Below are 23,852 nucleotides of genomic sequence, written 5' to 3'. Positions count from 1 at the left end.
AAGCTCGCCGTTTCACCGGGTCCTTTGAAAATGTCTGTGGGTCGCAAGAGAAAAAGTTTGTACGAACTGTATGAGAAGAAGAGAAAGGCCTCAGAAGAGAGAAACAAGATCAGAGTGTTTTTGGGAGATTGTTTCACACGATGGCGTGCGCTGAAAACACAGGTTGGGCTTCCCACTGATGCCTCAGTCGCGAAGTTTCAACTCGACAGGTAAAGTTTGGCATGCTATTTGGTGAAAAAGTGCAAATCTTCTTTTGGAAAGTAATCTTGTATGAGTGATGCCGACAGCAACTTGTAAACAGAGCGTGCACGAGGAGAACCTCGCACACATTTAATAGGCGTTCCCTCTCGGGAGCATGTAGTGTGTTGCGCATGTGCATTTTTTCAAAAAGTGGAGAGGGCGGTTCTTATCTAAAATTCGGAAAGATCCTCCGCTATACCTTTAAAGTTGTCACTTTTTGAGGGTGAGCGAAAACGCCTCGTTTTGTGTCTGTTCCTTTAAATGCAAATGAGCTGCTGCTCCCCGCGCAGAGGGCAGAGCTTCAAGAGCTTGTGTCCTTTTACCTCACACACACATGCACTGAAAACTTCAAAAACTTTTAGCCTTTTATGTTCAAACCGGAGTCAGACAAAGATGGAGAGACTCAAGAAGAAGTGACTCAAACTCTGTGTTAGTCTCAATAGAAGTGTCTTACATTGTTGATTGTTCCGTGTTTTGTAATGTACATGCTGCATTAATAATAAAAAAAATATGTGAACTTGTTTCCTAAATATCTGTAAAGCAAACATATCATGGTATTTTTATGCTTTAGTACAGCCAAAACATTTTTTTTTACATACAGCACCTTTGATTACAACTATCTGGTTTTCTGTGGAAAGAAAGCATTTTGGATCAAAAAGATACATCATCCACTACAAAAAACTAATTTAATTAAAATAGTAAAATCATTCAAACAAAGAGCTGAGTTGATTGTTAAATGAGTACAGATAGAGAGACAGATCAATTCTTATACATACTGTATATAAAAATTGAGAGTTAAGTGAAGTCTTTATATTCTTGCTGCCATAATCATCATAGGTTAATGGCCTTTCACAGAGTTGTTGTGATCCTGCTGTATGTCCTCTGCTATCGCCATAAACTGGTGTTTTCTCCTCGGGGTCGTCGAGCGCTCAGGCCTGGAGTCCCAGAGATCGGGCCGTGTTCAGCACATCGTCCCGGGTCAGGTAACACCCGCAAAGCTGCCTCAGGCCCGTGAACGACTCTCTGCCGTGCAGGACACGCCAGTTATCAATGAACAGAACCTGGGACAAAACAACAGGAGCTGTGTTTACATGCACTGATTTACATCAATATGAACACATCCAATATGATTCTGAACGTCGTTTACACAGTGGTGTAAAGTATTGGAGTAAATGTAATTAGTTACTGTACTTAAAGGGATAGTTCACCCAAAAATGAAAATTAGCCCATGATTTACTCACCCTCAAGCCATCCTAGGTGTATATGACTTTCTTCTTTCAGACGAATACAATCAGAGTTATATAAAAAAAAATGTCCTAGCTCTTCCAAGCTTTATAATGGCAGTGAATGGCTGTTTCTGTTTTGAAGTCCATAAAAGTGCATCTGTCCATCATAAAAGTGCATCTGTCCATCATAAAAGTGCATCTGTCCATCATAAAAGTGCATCCATCCCTCATAAAAGTGCATCTGTCCATCATAAAAGTGCATCTATCCATTATAAAAGTGCATCTATCATCATAAAAGTGCATCTGTCCACCATAAAAGTGCATCTATCCATCATAAAAGTGCATCTATCCATCATAAAAGTGCATCTATCATCATAAAAGTGCATCTATCCATCATAAAAGTGCATCTACCCATCATAAAAGTGCATCTACCCATCATAAAAGTGCATCTACCCATCATAAAAGTGCATCTATCCATCATAAAAGTGCATCTATCCATCATAAAAGTGCATCTGTCCATCATTAAAGTGCATCTATCCATCATAAAAGTGCATCTATCATCATAAAAGTGCATCTATCCATCATAAAAGTGCATCTATCCATCATAAAAGTGCATCTACCCATCATAAAAGTGCATCTACCCATCATAAAAGTGCATCTACCCATCATAAAAGTGCATCTACCCATCATAAAAGTGCATAAACCCATTATAAAAGTGCATCTATCCATCATAAAAGTGCATCTATCCATCATTAAAGTGCATCTATCCATCATAAAAGTGCATCTACCCATCATAAAAGTGCATCTACCCATCATAAAAGTGCATCAATCCATCATAAAAGTGCATCTATCATCATAAAAGTGCATCTGTCCATCATAAAAGTGCATCTATCCATCATAAAAGTGCATCAATCCATCATAAAAGTGCATCTATCATCATAAAAGTGCATCTATCCATCATAAAAGTGCATCTGTCCATCATAAAAGTGCATCTATCCATCATAAAAGTGCATCAATCCATCATAAAAGTGCATCTATCCATCATAAAAGTGCATCTATCCATCATAAAAGTGCATCTACCCATCATAAAAGTGCATCTACCCATCATAAAAGTGCATCTATCCATCATAAAAGTGCATCTATCCATCATTAAAGTGCATCTATCCATCATAAAAGTGCATCATCATAAAAGTGCATCTATCCATCATAAAAGTGCATCTGTCCATCATAAAAGTGCATCTGTCCATCATAAAAGTGCATCTATCCATCATTAAAGTGCATCTATCCATCATAAAAGTGCATCTATCATCATAAAAGTGCATCTATCATCATAAAAGTGCATCTATCCATCATAAAAGTGCATCTGTCCATCATAAAAGTGCATCTATCCATCATAAAAGTGCATCTATCCATCATAAAAGTGCATCTGTCCATCATTAAAGTGCTTTATAATAAAACGAGGTTAATAAAAGCCTTCTGAAGCAAAGCGATGAGTTTGTGTAAGAAAATTATCCATATTTAAAACTTTATTGACTAAAATAACTAGCTTCCGGCAGACGGCCGTACGCAAGTCGACGTAGATGTAGGAGTAGCGTAAGCTCTCGCGGTTCAAACACACAGCGCTGGGCAACAAACTCAAGCTCCGCCCACATTTCTCTTTAATTCGTGACTGGTGTGTTGTTTTGCTCGATCCTCTGCACATCCGCATTCGTCATTACGTTGTGCGTGAGTCCAAGTGTTACTCTTTCACAGTAAATCTATGTGTACGGCTGTCTGCCGGAAGCTAGTTATTTTAGTCCATAAAGTGTTAAATATGGATATTCGTGGAGTATTCGTGGAGGACATTTTTTAATATAACTCTGATTGTATTCGTCTGACAGAAGAATGTCATATACACTTAGGATGGCTTGAGGGCGAGTAAATCATGGGCTATTTTACATTTTTGGGTGAACTATCCCTTTAAGTATCTTTTTGGCTAATTTGTAGTTTTACTGAGTATCAAAGATATTATCAACTTTTACTCATTACACATTTGTGAAGAGTAATGCAACTACACATTTTGCATGACACCTAACTTTTTCTGCAGCAGTTTATTGCTGCTATAAAGAAGTGATATCTCCATCTACAGGGCACTGAAGGTACTATTACTTCTGCGTTTTGCTCTAACTCACCCAAACCTTTCCACAAGGCTGTTTTACACGAATGCGAGTGCATTAGCGGGTAGTTGCTGAATCGCAGGTGTTTCATATATGAGATGAGGCTGAAACCAGCACGTCCAGTGCAAGTAGACTTTGACTATTTCATTTTACGTAATGTTGTTTTATTTATCCGTTATATTGATGATACCTTTTTGAACGATATTGCTTTACTTATGCCCTTTTTGAGCACTTGAGATGAACTGCATGTGCGGAGACTGATACCTTGCCGGGTTTGAGTTTGACCCACAGCTCGTTCTCGGGTCTCCTCAGTTCTGTGGTGAGCTCCCTGTGAGCCGCGTACCAGCGCCGCACCACATCATGAGCCACGGTGTTCATTACAGAACGGTCATAGTTATTATACCTGCAAAACAACAAAACACAACATCAGCTGTGTCTTTTCCGTCTCACATGAAACGACACACACACACACACACACCAGGGTCAGATATTTACAGGGCTTGGAGCAAAAATGCCACCAAAATGAATAAAAATGCTCCCAAAATTTGAGATATACAGGGCAAAAAATGGCGCTTGTTTTTAATATTTATGAAAGCCTATAATAAAGGATATAGAATGTTGATTTCCACATCAGTACTATTACAAACGTGAAGCTTATTGATTTTACACAACAGTACAAAGCTAAAATTATATGCATATGGCATCTGGAAATTGTGTAAATGTAGGCCTACGTTTTTGACCAACTTTTGATGTTATTTCTAGCGAGAAATTACCCTTGTAACATTTAAAGTCCCCCTGTAGTCAATAATTGTATCTTTTAAAACTCATCTTTGATCACTAAAATGGCATATTTAAGCGTTTTTTCCGGTGAAAAATATTTCTTCATGCCTTAAAATATCTTGAATGTAACGACACCCTTGCCTCATTTAGTATACGCGGTTCTATGAATATGCAAATGAGCCCCGCCTCCACTCACTCAGCTCAGAGATCCACTCGTTGTAACTTCCCTAAATCCTAAAAAATGTCCACTATATTATCGCCCAGCGATATATTAAAAGTAGTATAAATAGTAAACCCTACTTTACCTGCATACATACAGTACACTCATAAAAAGTAATATACTATTGTTCATATTGTCACAAAATGTAAACTATATTATCGGCCAGCTCTTTATAGAAAAGTGGATATATATAACAGGGATGTTTCCTCAGAGGAGGCGAGGGAGGCAGTGTCTCTTTCAAATTTCAAAAAAAATATTAATAAAAATAAAGCAAATATTACAAAATTTGACATTAAAAAGCATAAAAATCACTTGTTTTTATAAAGTAGCACTACATACTCACGTAGGGTAACATATACTATATAGCAAATCTCCACTACTATATTATCACCCAGCTCTAATCTGCTAAATGTGTCAATAAGGCATCAAAATAGTAAGATATTGTAATGATTAAATCATGATTTCATGTAAAGCTGCTTTGAAACAATGTGTATTATGAAATTAATTTGACTTGACATTACAAAAAGTCAAAAGTTTCACATGATTACGAAGAAACGCATCGGTCTTACCGAATCATGTAGACCTCGTTGTTCCAGGGATACACGTTGAGCACGGGGCCGATGCCGATCATGTGGTTGCGGTGCTCGCTCAGGTTCTCGACGTACTCGTGTTTGATCGGCACGTGGGAAAGCAGCTCGAAGTTCCCGGGCGTCCGCTGGAGGACTGAGTCGGCGGCGTGGAAGCCGTCCACCAGAAGAGTCCTGCCGCCCGTTCCCTCGTGCCTCAGACAGTGAAACACCTGGATGCTTGTGGACCAGGAGAAGGATTAAAACTTACGCTTTACACTGGACTTATGACACTCAAGTAAAATAACTATTCCTATCACCTGATCACTTAGACATCAAGGCAATGTTTGTAATAACAAATCAATGCTGTACATTTGAAAATCATCAAATGTCTTTTTCAATGATCTATTATAATAATACTGTTATTAAACGTGCTGATTAATTAATCGTCATATGACATAATTGTCATACTCAAATAATAATCAAGTTGTAGTTGTGGCTGTATGGCTGCTGGCAGTGTACATTTAGGAAGTGTGTTGCCCCACAAAGGCGAAACGTAGTAATTTTTGTCATTCACCATCAGAGCCTGACGACTCTTCTCTCTTGGGGATTTTCAGTATGAACCTCATTTAGTATACGCGGTTCTATGAATGTAATGTAACTGATTGTTACTGCTGGTTGCCAAGGTAACAATGAGTCTTAGCCCTAAGTTAGCCTGTGGTAAGGGGTGTCTAATTTTTTTGGTCTAAATTAAGTCAGTCTTTATTTTTGTGAAACAGTCTAACTTGCATTAGACTAGTCTATGAGCACAAGTCTAACACTATAGACCGGTCTAAAATAGCTTTGTGAAACCGGCCCCTGATGTCATGGTTCGTTTCATACAGTCAGACTACGAATACAGTCACAGGTGATACACACTTTGATACAACCTATGTTGTGAAAAGCGCTATATAAATAAACTTGACTTGACTTGACACTTCAGTCCATAAGGGGGAATATGCGGTAATGCAATGCTGTTTGCTAACCGCCACAACACGTAAAAGAGCAGAAGAAGACACAATCTACGTATCAGCCTAAAATAAGAGTGATGCTGACTCGACAGGTCTCACTGGTGCCACTGCCAATGTTAAACTGATAAGCTCTGCCATTTCTGATATTAAAGCTACACTGTGTAGGATTTTCTCCCATCTAGAGGTGAAATTGTTTATGACTACCAACTGAATATTTCTTTCCAGCCCCTCCCATCCCGAGGGCGTTTTAACTCCTACGGTGGCCGTATTATTTCAAATCTGCCGGCAGTCGCGAGTAATCTCCCCCTCACATTCGTCAGGGCGCCACTGAGAGTAAAAACGCGAAAGGTGAAGCTTGAATTTCCAGGTATGTCCCTCTTTGGCTAATGTATTTTCAAGATGGAGGCGCAACATGGCTGCCGCCATTCGAGCGACTCGCTCGTATGTATTCTAAATGGCAGATTCTACGCTTACGAGAATACTTGATTAGTTGGTAGAAGTTATTACACATTAATGAGCACATATCATTTTGAGAGAACAAAGTGTTTTTTACTAAGAATCAACTTAAAAAATTACACATGGTAGCTTTAAAGTAAGTATTAAACTGATAACCGAGTAGGGAAGTGTGAACATCAGTGAAGAAACATCAGTCAGGTCTCTTAACTGTAATCTAAAGTTACCTCAGTGGTCACTGTTTACTCGAAGCTCTTATAATAGAACAGAGAATGTGAGTTTGAGCCCCTGCTGATCGACTGCACATGCTGTGAGGAAACCGGATCTGACAGACAGATGTTAAGCCGTTCAGGGCTAACTGAAGGCCAACTCTGATGTTCCTGTTTACCCGCAGGGTTCCTGAAAGTACGAGGTGTCGGTGTGGCGGTCCAGTGCCAGCTTCGTGTAGGCTGTGTCTCCACGAGAGAAATCTGAAGTGAAGTTCCACATCCGCCCATACATGGTCTCTCTGAAAACAAAGAATTGCCTCATTTAAGTCATTTTAATTTGAATAAAGTATTCAAACTATTTGAACTCGCCCTTGTGCACTATTGAGACGAAAGTCTCACCTTCGAATCATCCTGATCTACATTTCTTCTCCTCATCCCCCACTCCTTCTCCCTCATGCTGAGATCACCAAAAACTCACCCAAGAATCTATATGTTTTAATGTGAATAATTATCATGGAGTACATGTTTAGTATCATTTGAAATGTCTCAGTGCGACTGTTACAAATGTCTCATTTCCAGAGAAGTAAAACAAAAGGTAATAAGGTTTTTAAAGGGATACTTCACCTCTGGAAAGATGAATGTGTATTTAAAATAGGTAATTTGTGTAGAATAAATGTGAAATTATTTTTGAATTTGGAGCTTTCTTGAAAAGCCAGAAAATGTATTTTTGGCTTATGTGGATGAAAGACAACAACTCCCAGAATGCACTTGCTTCGCTGCCTTACGAGGCCACTCCCAAGCCACGCCTACACGCCTAAGAGCGCGCAGTTAAAGGGGTCATATAATGGTACATGCACTTTTACAAGTTGATTGCACTGAAATGTCTGTTGGCAGTGCCTGTACACAACCATCATATCATGATAAAAATCCATCCAGTGGTTTTGTTTTAATCTCCTTATATGTTTGACCCTCTCTGAAATCAAGCCGTTCGATATTGTGACGTCATAAGATCGTACGCCCCTCCCGCTATTGTGATTGACAGCCGTGTTTCAACACAAGACCCGCCCTGAGCAAGCTGTGACAGCTGTCGTCTGTAGTCCGCCATTGTTGATATGCAGGAGTAGAATGGCGTCTAAGCGATTGTGGTGTTCTGTTCTTAGATGTAATAAGGAACACAGCAGTCATTTGGATGTTCCTAAATCCGAGCCGTTGAAGAAGCAGTGGCTGAGTTTTGTTTTTGAAGCGATATGCCCAAAGGATTGACGCGGGGATTCCCTCACAGGGATTCCCCACGATCGTCTGTGCTTTCATGTTTGCGCGAATCATTTCACACCAGACAGCTTCACAAACGAGAAAAAACGGATCGGTACCAACGTGTTCCTGCTGAACCTCCATAAGATGTGAGTGTAATGTTTTATTAACCTTTATATTAGTATTTATATTAATCTTTGCGAAATTTGCAAACCTTGCTGCAGGCTTCACGATGAATGCGTCTAAGGTTTACACTCAGGGTACATTATGGCATGTTTTCTATGTACGACGTTCTCAATATAATTCATAATCCCACGTTTATAACGAATAACACGTGGTTATTGTGTTAGATACGGTCAGAGAATGTCTAATACGGTGTACCCACAGAACAGAGGGGCGGGGTGAGCAAAGCTCATTATCATTTAAAGACACATGCACTGAAACGGCGTGCTGAAAACAGAGCTGTTTTTGACCAGGTAAAATTAGTGTTTTCTTACAATACTAATGAGAATTTTTAATTAAAGTATATTACAAACTTTTAATTTAGACCCTAAAGAATCATATTAGCTTGTACAAAAATGGCATTATATGACCCCTTTAAACAACAAGGCTAGGCTACTAGTGAGTCTCCGTGACAAGTTTGCCCGAGATCGCCCAAAATGTCTGGGATTCGGCTTTTGCGTTCTACAGTCGCCATTCATCATGTTTACTGTGGCGAGCAGGACGAGGCTGAGGGGCGCGGGAGAACGATGAGCGACACCCGTCAGACGCAGCGGTCTCGTATCTCTTACGGAGGAGCGGGAATTTTCTTAGCAATGTTAAAACGCACATCAACCGAACACTTGTTTAGCGTTCATGTAAACTCTACACTTAGACTCACCAATCAGAATGAATTCAGTTAGATTGAAACAAAAGGTGTGCATGTAAACAATGAATGGCGACTGTAGAAAGCAAAAGCCGAATCCCGGACATTTTGGATGATCTCGACGGCCGGACATGTCCGGGAAAAAGAGGATGGTAACCCCTACTACTCAGCTTTCTCCACAGAACAAGAGCCTGCTAGCTTAGCTTCCAAAGAAAGATGGCTGACACTGTGTGTACCATAGATATCATATATAAACGCTAGATGTCTTATGGCGCAGTCACTTCCGGCATCACCGTTCGGCCATCTTACCACAGTGAAGCTGTGCATTAGGTGAGTGATCAGCATGCACACAAATCATCATATCTCGCTGAAATATTGACGGATTTACAAACGGTTTGGTTTTTTACAAACGTTATTAACGTGGCTATAATTCCGAATGCTTGAACATGTATGTTATAATTATTCATATGTATGCAGTGTATGTATGTAGTGTCATAACTACATCTCTGACGTTTATAACAAACCAAACCGTTTGAAAATCGGTAGAAAATTGAGCAGGTTATGGTTATTTAAAAGTATATGCACCATTAAACGAGTGAGCGAGCACCCTGTGGCAAGATGGCCGCCACGTGCAGATGTCGAACTCCATTGGCCAGCAGCGCGCACGAGACATCTAGCCTTTATATATGATATCTATGGTGTGTACATTCTGTGAGTGAGATCCCTCTATGGGCGGGTTGAACACATGTGGGACAGCGCCATCTACTGGCTGGAGTCTCTCGCCTCTGGACAAAAAATCCTCCGATGACTCAAATGACGATTTTTGCGTCATCAGAGGATTTTTTCCAGACAAAAAATACATAAATCTCTCATCTCAGGGGGACATGAGGGAGGGAAGCACGGTAATTCGAAAATACTACAGGTTTTCTACTAATACAAAGCTTAATGCTAAATCCTGAAGTATCCCTTTAAGAGTTTAGAGATAGCTGGCACACAAAGGAAGACGGTCTCTAGACAAATGGTCTCACACCCCCAAAAGGTTTCAACTCTGAATGTAAATTCCCATTGTTTGCAGATGTTTCCATGTGAAAGAGGTTCTGTCTATATAATGAAATGCAACTAGAAGATCAGCACGATTCTGTACCTCAGATGAGCCCGTGATGTTGAAGGATCTCAAAAGTCTTTTTAAATAAAACCTTTTCATTTATGGAGTCAGATGAAATAACGAGAAAATACATATGAGAAAATGTATTTCATTTAATTAAAAATACAAAAAGACATTAACACGCAGAGACCTTCCGCGCTGGTCGGACGCCGGCTTTGGACCGATCAAGTGCGGGCTTACAAACTACATTCATAGGGTCAAATAGAGCTGTTATGGAGCTATTTTTAACTGTTAATGCGTTATTGTCGCGCTAACTTGCCCTATATTCAACACAAGAGAGACTTTCTTCACACACAGTATGAGTTGCAGACACGTTTTTTCTGCCCTCTTCTGATTGACAGGATAGTCGGCCCTGATCATCGGCTGCTTTTAAACAACTAGCCAACGGCCGATAAAGAAAATAACAGCTTTTATCGGCTGATACTGATTACTGGCCGAGACATCAATGCATCTCTATAAAAAAAATAAAAAAAACATCAATAAAAGCAGTAAATGTGACTTTTGCACTATAGTCCTGTTGTGTTCCGCAAAAGAAAAAAACATTGGATGACATTAGGGTAAATAACGATGTGATTACATATGAGCATGTGTGACCCTGGATCACGTCACCAGTCACATGTCGCACAGGTATATCTGAGGCAATAGCCAACAATACATTGTATGGGTCAAAATTATAAATTTTTCTTTTATGCCAAAAATCATGAGGATATTAAGTAAAGATCATGTTCCAAGAAGATATTTTGTAAATTTCCTACTGTAAATATATAAAACATTTATTTCTGTGAGTGAATGCAGCACAATCGCCAACATAAATGCACAACTTTAAAGGCGATTTTCTCAATGTTTCGATTTTTTTGCACCCTCAGATTCCAGATTTACAATAGTTGTAGCTCGGCCAAATATTGTCCTAACAAACCATAAATAAATGGAAAGCTTATTTATTCAGCTTTCAAATGATGTATAAATCTCAATTTAAAAAAATTGACCCATGTGACTGGTTTTGTGCCTGACCTGATGAGGCTCACTCTTTGGGTCACTGTTTCTGTGGCTTCAAGGGTCGGCGGGACGTCTTCAACGAAGGCGATTCCATAAAGCAAGAAGCAGTTGAGGAAGTTCTTCAGCTCCTCGTCGCAGCTCATGAACTTCTCCCAGCGTGCACTGGGAACCTGAGCACTGGTGTAGATCTCAGCGTCCCACAGCACACGGGGTTGCATGGCACTTCTCTTCTGGCCCTCGTAGCTGTTCTGCGCTAGCCATGCTAGGCTGTAGCGCGTCACGTGACCATCTGGCCCTGGAGCGGGTCACAAAACACTTCATTAAGTCAAGTCACCTTTATTTATACAGCATTTTTTACAATACAGATTGTTTCAAAGCATCTTTACGGAGATAACAGGAAAATAATGCAGCAAAGTTTGTTTCTAGAAGAAAATCACTTTATTAGAAGATAACATATGAGTCCAGACTTCATCAGTGTTTATCAGTGGAGAACGCCTCTAGTGCGGTGACATGCACATCAGGATATCTGAACCTTTAAAGGGATATTAGCAATTTATCGTCATTCCCTCACAAACTACATCTCCCATAATTCTCTGCCTGGACTCATTAGCACTCATTGTTTTCACCTGTGTCTCATTGCCTTGTTTAACTCACACTATAATAGCCTGGTTTTCTTATTCATTCCCTGCGAAGTCTTGTTTAGTGTTACACTGAAATTCACTCTGTCGATCGTGTGTTCTTGGTTTTTTTATCTTTGCCTGTGTCTTGTATTCCTCTTGTTGTTGTGTTTGTTTGTTTGTATGGACCGCCTGCCTGTGTTTGACCCTGCCTGTACTTTGGATTACCCTTTCAAAATAAACTGTATTTGGATCCTCAACCTTCGTGTCTCAGAGCAGTACGTGACAGGCATAACGCTGATTACTACTATTTTTAGTGATTACTACTAAAAATAAATTTCCATTTGCTCCTATTTTTCATTTAAGAAAGCTAAAAGCTGGGTTACAGAGAGGCACTTACGATAGGACTAAACCGGACCAATTTGTAAATGATAAAATATTCAGTTTCAGTTGTAAGGTTTTGTCTCAGTTTGTTTAAATCCATTTAGGGTTTAGAGTATTTATTTTTTCCCACATTTAATTTTATACATGTCTAGTACAATTATGCGAATTTGTTTCATTAGTACATTGTATACTTTTTTCTTGATTTTGAAGTGAAACATGACAACATGCCCCATATGATCATATGACAGAATAAAATGTTATCTGATCTAATAAAAAAATATACAAGACTAACTAAAATATTTAGTCAATAAAATGCAATTATTTACTTTTTCATATAAAATAATGGCATTTTTAATAATTAAAAATAAAGTAATTTTTGATTTTGACAACAAATACACAGCTATACAGCATAGTTCAAAACATAATAATAATGAATAACTTTGGAACATTGACTCTCTATTTATTCACCTTTTTCTCATGGTTTCTCAATAGAATTCATAAAACTATAGAATAGAATATCATAGTTCTAATAGTATTGTAACAGAGTGTGACAACATGCCCCGCCTGCACAACTGGGATTTTAACCCGGCGAGTGTCTTCTGCTGGTTAGATCAGCATTAAAGAACAGATATAAGATTAAAATAATATCAGATTTGTCAAATTTTAAATAAACACAAAAAAAACAGACATGAAAAATGTATTTAGCTATGGTTAAATAAATGCTCAGTGATATCTTCCATAGATTTTTTAATTTTGGTGCAATTTCTTCTCTATATAGTGTTGATGTGGCACCTAGTCAATACACTAAGTTGTGTGTGGACAGTTTTAAACCATGTGTGTTATAAGTGTTCACCCCTATAGCCAACAATATGACAATAAAAAAATTGCTTGCTAACCTTTCCTATGTAAGGTTATATCCAACTTTACAACTTCATCGCCATGACATCACAACACAACACTATAAACCCTGTAACTGTAAAAATTATTATTTAAACAGCTTTACAACACAAATGATACACAAGCGTTCACAGAAGAATTCATGTTAAGGGCTTTAATGAAATGAATTCTCCAAAAAAATAAGCTTAAAGCCATAAATGTTGTTTCTATGTCTATGTGGTGTTTTTAATATGCTTTAAGACAAACCGTGTGTAAGTTCATAAGTCGACACCATTGCTGAGTATTTTCTCCTTAAAACTGCAGTGGCCCAAAGACAGTCTCAAAAACACACTTTGAAATCGCTGGTGTTTCTGACGTCACAAACTACCTTGTAACCAATCAGATCAACGTGTGATCGTCAACCAGTGGATCTCTGAGCTGAGTGAGTGAGTGGAGGCGGGGCTCATTTGCATATTCATAGAACCGCGTATACTAAATGAGGCAAGGGTGTCGAGTTACATTCAAGATATTTTAAGGCATGAAGACATTTTTTACAAGGGAAAAAACTTTTAAAATTTTTATTTTGGTGATCAAAGAGGAGTTTTAAAGTAAAAATTATTGACTACTTTAACTTTTATTGTATCTGACTGCAAATTAAAAAATGATGCCTGCATCATCCCAGTCTTTTAAAGGGATAGTTCACCCAAAAATGAAAATTTACTCACCCTTATGTTGTTGCAAACCTGTATGAGTTTCTTTCTTCTGTTGAACAAAAGAAGATTCTCTGAAGAATGTTGGTTGACGGTGGCCATTGACTTCCATAGCAGGAAAAAAAATACAATGGAAGTCAATGGGGTCCAACTGTCTGGTTACCGACATCCTTCAGAAAATCTTCTTTTGTGTTCAACAGAGAAACTCGTACAGGTTTGCAAAAACAGGATGGTCGTTTTGGGGTGAATCTTCCCTTTAAAGCCCTTTTCGGACTGAATTGGGTTTTTAAACGACGTTGAATTACAACTCTTATCACACAATGACTGTGATTTTATTTGCCAATCCAGACGGGACAAACGTCTCTGTGTTTATCACTGAGGCAGGAGTGTGTGTTTTCTAGATGTCATGACATGCTTGCGCACATCACGTATGACGTATGTGTCTCTTGATTAATTATTTTCTATTTCATTTTAAATGATTATTTAAATAGAAGTTATTAGAAGTGGCAGCTTATAATAAACCCACGTAAATGGGCAGAGAAATCGAGACCGCCGTAAAGTCCTTAATTCATTTTATTGCATTACTTTTTCATCCGATGCAGTCCATGTTGCAATGACCAGCAAGATTAGAGTGCACACGGTAGCTCAGGTTGGTCAGAAACACATGTGGAGAAGAAGAAATCATTCACATTGGGACAGGATTAGATTTCCCAGAGGAAAAACAGCAGGTCGTTTGCTCTGGAATTTTTACAGAGGTTGTGTGAGAAAAACAAACTTGACATTCAGACAGGATTAAAATCTCAAAGTACATCTGTGAAACACACATTTCTCCAAGAAAACTAGTCCTGTCCGAATAGGAAAAGTGCTACCTAAAAATAAACTGACAGTATTAAATATGTTATATATATGATTATATATGTTATAAATATTAAATATGCAAGAGCTATTGAACTCAGTGCAGGCGTGTTAGTGTCAGAAATGGCTGTATTAATGATGTGCACAATGAAGGAAATAATATAAGGACAATAATCCAGCTTTTAATGTTGTTTATATGTGTATGTGGTGTTTTTAATCTGCTTTAAGACAAACCATGTGTAAATTCATAAGTCGACAGCATTGCTGAGTATTTCCTCCTTAAAACTGCAGTGAACCAAAGACAGTCTCAAAAAACACACTTTGAAATCGCTGGTGTTTCTGACGTCACAAACGACCTTGTAACCAATCAGATCAACGTGTGATCGTCAACCAGTGGATCTCTGAGCTGAGTGAGTGAGTGGAGGCGGGGCTTATTTGTATATTCATAGAACCGCGTATACTAAATGAGGCAAGGGTGTCGAGTTACAGTCAAGATATTTTAAGACATGAAGAATTTTTTTAAGGAAAAATCTTTTAAATATGTAATTTTGGTGATCAAAGATGAGTTTTAAAGGATGAAATGATCGACTACAGGGGGACTTTAGAGTCTCTCAGACCTTTCATGTGTTTAAAGAAAATGTTATTTCTTGTGTGTTTAGAAACCCATACGACAATTAACCATGATTTTACAAGAAATAAAACAAAGCGAGTCTTAAAAAGTCTTAATTTGCCCTTACACAAATCAAGGCCTTAAACCAGTGGATCTCTGAGCTGAGTGAGTGAGTGGAGGCGGGGCTCATTTGAATATTCATAGAACCGTGCATACTAAATGAAGCAAGGGTGTCGAGTTAAATTAAAGCTTATTTGATTTATTATTTCAAGGAAAAAAAACTTTTTTGGTGATCAAAGATAAGTTTTAAGGGATAAATTGACAATCTTTAGGCCAAACTATCACAGACACTAAAGTCATGAGAAAGTGTTACTGTGTAACTGATTTAAAGTGAATCTCACATGGTCTCTGCATGAATGCATGGCCGCATTTCGTAAGAGTCAAAGTTCTGTCGGACTCTCGCGGAGCCTTATCTTTACTTAGGAAAGAGATATCCATCTTTGTTTGGGAAGAGTGTTAAACTTATCTAAGCACAATAAGACCACAGTCTCTGAGGAGAGGACTGAAACATGAAGACACAGGTCAAGCTGGTTCATCTTCCTATCCCACTATTAAGCAATCTTGCATAAAACAATGTATGTTATGTAAAGGTGCCATTTTAATCCAATTTTGTTTGGTTTGGTTTTGAAAACCTGGATGTTTACCAGGGAATAAATAAAAGTGGAACAACAACCAATGAGAAAAATCTCAATCCTTAATAGATAGTTAACCGAAAACTGAAAACTATCTTCATCCTCTTTTCAACAACGGCTCACACGTCCGTCAAGCTCCAGAAAACCACAACAAACGTTTGAGTAATCCATATTTGTCTGTAAAGATATACTTGTAATCTTTCACATCAAACCTGGCGAGAACGGATCAGAGATTTGGCTGAGGATAAGATTATCAGTGAATAACTGTCGTATGCACGTGAGACTTATAAAACAAGTAATAAAAACTCGGTGAGTGTTTTAGCGCAATTTTCTCACCTCATGGGATCACAACACTAAGAGATAGTAAATCTTTTCCTGGATTTTTTTTGTGCGTTCCCGAGATTAGACCTTCCTTAACATAATGCCGAAAACCCGAAGTCTCTAGGTGAGGAGTAGATAGAAGTGCAAGATTGGTGCGCACAGACAGAACAGAAATCATGAGTTAACAATCACAATTTGTCCGGTGGAAAATTGCGCTAAAAATCCGTTAAAATTATGGTAAAAAACGGCAGCTGTGGTTGCCAGAAATTTACCGTAAAAAATATTTACAACTTAACTTCAATTTACAGTAAAAAAAAACATATTTCATTGTGATATATTGTTAATTTACCGACCTACTGAAGTACTAAAATCTGTTTTGTACTATTGTAACACACTGACAACAACCAATCACAGTGGTGTTGAGAGTCACATGATGAATCAAAGCTCATCACAAGCAGCTTTTCCACAAGACAGTTAAAGGGGTGGTATAATGCCCTTTTCAACAAGATGTAAAATAAGTCTCTGATGTCCCCAGAGTGTGTGTGTGAAGTTTTAGCTCAAAATACCCCACAGATATTTTATATAGCATGTTAAAGTTGTCACTTTTTGAGGGTGAGCAAAAACACCTTGTTTTGTGTCTGTTCCTTTAAATGCAAATGAGCTGCTGCTCTCGGCGCAGAGGGCGGAGCTTCAAGAGTTTGTGTCCTTTTACCTCACACAGACACACATTGAACATTTCTAAAACTTTCAGCCTTTTATGTTCAAACCGGAGTCAGAAAGATGGAGAGACTCAAGAAGAAGTGACAACATTTCTGAATGGTTAGTTGATGAATTTATGAAGCTGATGTGTAGTTATCTTCTAGTCATTGATTAGCATATTCTGTCTTGATAATCTATAAATCATGTTCCTGAGGGCGGGATTTATGTAAATATTGGGGTTAGTGATGTCACTAACCCATGAAGAAGCTCATTGTAGTCTCTACCAGCCGTTTGTTAAAAAGCAATTTCTGTAACACCAAATCTCTCCCTTTGCTTTGAACTTTGAGTGTTGTAACTTTGCAGATGTTGTTTATGCTCAAACAGCAGCATTACACACTAACTAAAGTTAGACAAGTTAAATCATAACCAACAGAAGCTGCACAGTGTCATTCACACACACACACACCATGATAACACACATGACATTTTAAAAATGCAATAAACATTAATTTAACAACATTAAATGTAACATAAAACCCTGATGTACATAAACTGATTAGAATAAACTAAGAAAAACTATGAAGAAACAGTTATTTCAACAAAAATACATCAAATGTGAAGTGTCACGCAGGGAATTGTGGGAATGTTTTTTCACTGTAAATTATACAATGACTTGTTCTTTTTCACGTCCAACCACTTTAAAAGCTGGAAAACTGTAAAATGACATTAAATGTACAGTTAGATCTATCACAGTTGTGTACCGTGCATATAGTACGGAAACTTTCTGTTAACCAGTAAACAGTTTTTCACCGTAGCATTTTTACAGTGTTTCACCGATAAAATCACGATCATTTTAGTTTTTTCAGTCCTTCCAGAAAAATAATTAGCTGTGTTTATTGCAGTCCTGAGAGGACTACAGACACTCGATTTTTATACTCTCTTTTTCATAGTACTTACATTTTAATTATGTATTGGTATATAAAGACAGTTTAAACAAATTAGGGAAAAAGTTTTTTTAGAAAAATCCTGCCTACACTGCCTTTAATGTAAAGAGTCATTTCTTATTACTTCCTATGATAAGCAAGCATACTACATCACAGAAAGTGCTGGGAATATTTAAGTAATATACTTAAAACTGTAATAACGTCACTTCATAACGTTCCCATGGCAACAGGGGGAAATGGCTGCTCTTGTGTGAAGTAAAAGCAACATTTTTCAACTTTCTGCTAAGATATACAGTACTGTATGTGACTTTTTTGTAACGAAAATGCAAGCCCCGCCATATTTTGCGCGCGGAAATTTATGCGGCGAAAGTGCGGTGTATTCGTAAAAATGCGGACTTTGGTTGATTATGCATTGAATTATGCGATCGCATAATCGTATTTTTCTGGAGGCACTGTTTTTTTATCTCTTTGTGGAGCTTGAGATTGTGAGGGAGAGTGAATAACGCCTGTGAGACACAGTGCGGTTAAACGATGTTCTGCACTCACATGTCAGGAAGAGTGTATGTGTCTGCACCAAGCGGCAACCTCCCCGTCTCTCTCTTGAAACCAACACGGAAGTGAGTTAAACTGCAATTCGTTGACTGGCCGCTTGAGGCTGTTGTCAGAAGTGAGTCAAATCTGTATCTCCCCCATGTTAAAATGCCAAATTTTACAGCAGAAAAAAACGTGTTTAAAGCCTGGTGTCTGTATGTGGATTTGGTCTATACAGCTAATTTTGCCCTTCATAACAACTGTGAGGGGGGTGAATTATTTTATAACTCGTCCGTTTAGTTGATTAATATTTAAATGGGGTGTGGCCAAGCCACTTGAGTGACAGATGGATTGCCGCTGTCAGTGCTAGCCGTTTGTCTGCTGTTACTAGCAGTCACTTCACCTCAGCAATGTTAGCTGCTGAACTTGCCATCTCTGCAGTGTTTGTGCTTTTTTTTCTCGGGATTATTATTTCATACAATTTAATACTTGGGTAACGTTACAAAGCCCAGGTCTTTGGATTCCGTCGTTATCGTTCGAGAGAACAGCAGCGCTGTATTTCAGTTGTTTTCCTCTGTGAACATGCACTAATGGATGTCTGACAATTTCGTTGCTTTTTGGGATTTTCAAATTTAAAACGTCAATAAATGCTCGTTCGTTCTGCTCCCATGGAACAGATGGATTATAATATGCTTATGTAAGTTACCGTCAGATGAAATCATGCGGGCGTCGGCGCTTTCTCCGTCCTTGAATGAGCGCGGATTTTCTAGCGCATTTACTTGCACTTCAAAGGCAATATATCTATGGTTTAACGGTTAAACCATAACCCATTTGAGAGACGTCCAACATCAGAATTTAAAATGGACTGAATAAGCTCTCTACGAACTTGAGCGATGCCGCGCTGACGGACCATGAGAGAGTGACGGACATGTATGCACATAAATCACTGTCACACACAAACACTCTCGAAGTAATACACAGTCTCACTTGTAGCCATGTCTTTTAACTATTATAATATTTCGAAGGGCAAAAATAGGAACGTTTAATTGGCTTTACATCATCAGCTAACTCGATCACGTCGAGCTAGGAGATTTCAGATAGCCAGGCTCCTCAGCTCCACTCACGCCCCGCCTGTTTGTCTATTTTCTGTTATCCGGGAGTGACGCAAGGCCAAGATGGCGACGGCCGGCTCCGCCCACTTTTCAATGCAGAGCATAAAATCCGGGGGGAGGAGTCGGATCTAGATCCAACTCCTCCCACCTTACATACCTAAACCTACCAATCTCCACCCCCTGATCCCTAAACCCACCCCTAAACCTACCAATCTCCACCCCTTATATAAGATCCGACTCCTCCCCCCGGATCTTATGTACTGCATTGAGGTACTACTGCAAAAATGCTCTTCAGAAACCTACGGGTGACGTCACGGACACTACGTCCATATTTTTTTACAGTCTATGGTCTGCACTCACATGTCAGGAAGAGTGTGTGTGTCTGTACTCACATGTCAGGAAGAGTGTGTGTGTCTACACTCACATGTCAGGAAGAGTGTGTGTTCGTCGGCTCTGCTCTTCACGGGCCTGATGTCCAGGGCGATGCTGGCCGTGTCCAGGTTGCGCTGGTTGGTTTTTGAGTTGTAGCATGAGGCTGAACGGCAGTGATCTCTCAGCCAAACATAGTCGAAGTGCATTACGAGACCCCCATAGTTGAGCGCTTCAGAATTATAGATATGAATTAACAACTGTTCATCTTTTTACTACGGTTTATGATAGCAAACATAACATTCTATAACGATGCAACATATATATCAGTGTAATAATGTGGATATAGTATTGATAGGCAGATTAATCAACATTTTTAGTGATTTCTTTGATATTGTGTAAAATAAAATAAATATTACATTGAAACATTTTTGTTTGCTATCATTAAATTGACATTATAGTGGCCTTTGTTCTCAATATATATTTATCAGTCAATGCATTAAAAATAAAAAACTTGTTTGAGCACCAGTGAATGATGAAATAGTTTCTGTATCTCATTATTTAGTTGAGATATAAAATGATTTGTCTTGATGCTCGGCAGTTCAAGGTAACACTTTGCATAAAGATCCCATTAGTTAATGTTAGTCTGTGCATTAACTATCACTAACAAAACATGTGTTACAGTCTTTACTCATCTTTGTAAGCATTATTTAATTTAAAATACAAATGTTCATTGCTGGTTCATGTTAGTTCCCATTAAGCAATATTAACAGATACAACTTTTGATTTTAATAATGTGTTAGTGAATGGTGAAATTAACATGAGCTAAGCTGGTAACACTTTACAATAAGGTTCATTAGTTTACATGAACTAAGAATGAACAATACTTCGAAAGCATTTATTAATCTTAGTTAATATTAATTTCAACATTTACTAATATGTTATTAAAATCAAAGGTTGTATTTGTTAACATTAGTTAATGCACTGTGAACTAACATGAACGAACAGCTGGGTTTTTATTAACTAACATTAACAAAGATTAATAAATACTGTAACTAATGTATTGCTCATTGTTAGTTCATGTTAGTGAATACATTAACTAATGTTAACTAATTAACCTTATAGTAAAGTGTTACCGCTAAGTTTAATAAAGTATTTTTATTGTGAATTCAATGCAGTTACATCTAATGTTAAGAAATTAAATATTATTATCTCTCTCTCTGTCTCTCTCTCTCTCTGTCTCTCTCTCTCTCTCTCTCTCTGTCTCTCTCAGTGTCTCTCTCAGTGTCTCTCTCTCACCCAGACAGTCAGACAGCAGCTGATAGTTGAATGGAGATGAATGGGCATCAGTGTGTTGTAATCTTCCTCCCAGACTCTCCAAACCTTGTTTCCAGAGCACAGATCCACTCAGTCTCTTCAACATTCGCGTTAAGGACATGATGACCTGCAAAACACACGCGCACATAATCTATAAGTCAGCAAAAAAATCAAGTCAACACGCATTTTGTTCGGATAACAATAGTTACAATGAATGTAATATAGTGCATCAAAGAGTGCCCGAGTCGACTCACTTGCGCACTTCGAGCTCCAGTGAACTTTAATTCACGGCTGGTTAAAGAGTGATGGTCATATAGCCGTTAACATTAATCATTGAACTTGATCTTCACCCTCGCCATTGTGTCCGTGTGTTTATGGGGTGTTTGCTCACACGCACGCGCTCAAACCCACGCCACGAGCTCTTCTACTATGGCGAAGGCACTTCTCCATATTCATGATCAGAGCTGCACCATTGGAGGAGCTTCCCGAGCAACCTTATCATAACCTAATAAATATTAACAAGTTAAGCCAACGTGGCTGGCGCATTGCTGCCAGGGTTTGAAATTACACCCGCCAAACGCGGGGTTTTTATGTCCTTTGTAGGCTACTGTATTGATCTGGCCACCTAAAATAATGTTTAGGTGAAAAGTACCTTTCACCAAACCATTATTTTAGGTGACCAGATGAATACAGTTGCTGGATGACAGGATTTTGTTTGAATAAGAAATAAATGTGTGAAATATAGCATATATTTATATATATATAGATAGATATATATATATATATATATATATATATATATATATATATATATATATATATATATATATATATATATATAAGGGCTGTCAATCTATTAAAATTTTTTAATTGCGATTAATCGCATGATTGTCATGAGTTAACTCGCGATTAATCGCACATTTTTTATTTGTTTTAAATGTACCTTAAATTAATACTTTAGGTTTGTAATACTCTATTCAACATGGGCATGGATAAATATGGATGCTTTATGCAAATGTATGTTTATTATTGAAACCATAGTCAACACAGAGCATGAAGACGAGACATGTTTCAAAGGTCATACACTGTAATTAACAGTATGCTGACCCAGTTTATATGTACAATCTTTGGTATATGTAATCTATGTAATATCTAAAAACACTTTATAGTGTATATGTTATTAGACATGTAGAAAGAACAAAGAAATACCAGGTTCCCATTACTTCTCTTTCTTTGCACTGAGCAATTTACTAACACAAACATGTTTAGATTTTTGCATGACAGGGCAGCTCTTCTGAAAATGTTAAATGTACATTTATTATTTATTATTACATTAGTTTGTCTCTCTCTGTGCCCATTTTGATGAAGCTAAATTCTCAATAAAACTGTTTTCATTTGTAGGCTATATTTGACTGTTTCTGTTGTCAAACAACGGAATGAATATGAAATGGTGACTGAAACGCGACCCATTAAGACATAACCAGCTCTCCCTTCCAAGATGTTAATCTGCACAAAAATCCTGATAATCGAGCCGTCGTCTGATGGAATCAAATACACATAAGATAAAGACAATATGTGTGATTTCGGCTATACTTGCATGTAAAATTAGAGAAGCAACATAATATCTGTGTTTAACTGAATTAAGCAGCGCGAGAGAGAGAGAGAGAGAGAGAGAGAGAGAGAGAGAGAGAGAGAGAGAGAGAGAGAGAGAGAGATGCGCGCTCGTGCGTGCGTGCTTGGAGAGCGGTACCGGTAGATTCTCAGAAACTAAATAAGGTTTGGGCGCTTTTTTGAAGGGAAAAAATCGCTAGGGGTCTGCAATGTCGCTAGTTGGCTACTATGAGAGGCCGTTTGAGACGAAACCCACTGAAACACTTGCGCTACACACTGAAACACTTGCCCACAGGGCCGTTTCTAGGCATAGGCAAACTAGGCGGTCGCCTAGGGCGCAAACAGCTGGGGGGCGCCAGTGAGAGCCCCCACCACACCAAGAGATTTTTTTCTCACCCAAGCAAGTGGAAGAAAAATCCTTCTTTTTTTACATTTCCGATAATGGAGCGTATATTTGCTCTAAGTGCCTGTCTTTTTGGCAAAAAGACGCCCACCACTAAATATCTACAGTGGCATAGGTCGTGAGGTGCTTGAAAGTAGCTTTGGATGCGGTCGACCCGAGTTCGAATCCGCCTTTTGCCGAACTCGCTCTTCTCCCTTTTCCCAACACATAAGATGTAAAATTTATAGCCTAACATAAAGGTCTCTAGCGTTATATTTTGTCAACGAACTAAAACGAACTAAAATCGAAACCGTGATATGGCTTTGTGCCTTTATAAAACAGCACAAGACTTTAATTAAGTAGCCTATACAGGCATTCTGTTTGTGCTGCGTGATTAAAAGAAAAGTGCGTAGCCTACTTTTCTCATGCGATCAGCATGGTGATCTGGTGTTTTTCTCCAAAATAAAAGCTCAAGGGTTTATTTCTTGCAAGTGAAGAAATTAGGACAAAAGTATTGTAATTTTCCTATACTATAGTGTAATGTAAAATATACTTTTGAAATATTCATTTTAATTTATACAGTTCATATTATTGGCTATATGGATTTTAAGTCATAGGAATACTTAAATATTTGCTCTTAATTTTTAGCTCTCAAAGTGCACCAGATTGATGCATTAATTTAACC

At 38.3% G+C, this 23,852-nt stretch overlaps 1 protein-coding gene across 1 annotated transcript; it reads right to left on the bottom strand.

Moving 5' to 3' along the window:
• Window positions 1-593: 593 nt before the first annotated feature.
• tmlhe (trimethyllysine hydroxylase, epsilon) lies at window positions 594-21,777 on the bottom strand. Its single transcript, XM_081389963.1, has 8 exons — window positions 21,429-21,777; window positions 21,157-21,301; window positions 19,913-20,089; window positions 11,153-11,432; window positions 7,040-7,159; window positions 5,192-5,428; window positions 3,887-4,025; window positions 594-1,301 (listed from the first exon to the last, which is right to left on the bottom strand). Exons 2-8 carry the CDS (start codon window positions 21,293-21,295, stop codon window positions 1,170-1,172), a joined length of 1,224 nt encoding a protein of 407 aa, XP_081246089.1. The 5' UTR covers window positions 21,296-21,301; window positions 21,429-21,777; the 3' UTR covers window positions 594-1,169.
• Window positions 21,778-23,852: the final 2,075 nt, after the last annotated feature.

The sequence above is a fragment of the Scardinius erythrophthalmus genome, assembly GCF_964197995.2.
Source record: "Scardinius erythrophthalmus genome assembly, chromosome: 17".
Classification (NCBI taxonomy): Eukaryota; Metazoa; Chordata; class Actinopteri; order Cypriniformes; family Leuciscidae; genus Scardinius; species Scardinius erythrophthalmus.
This window is presented reverse-complemented; position numbering and strand designations above follow the sequence as displayed.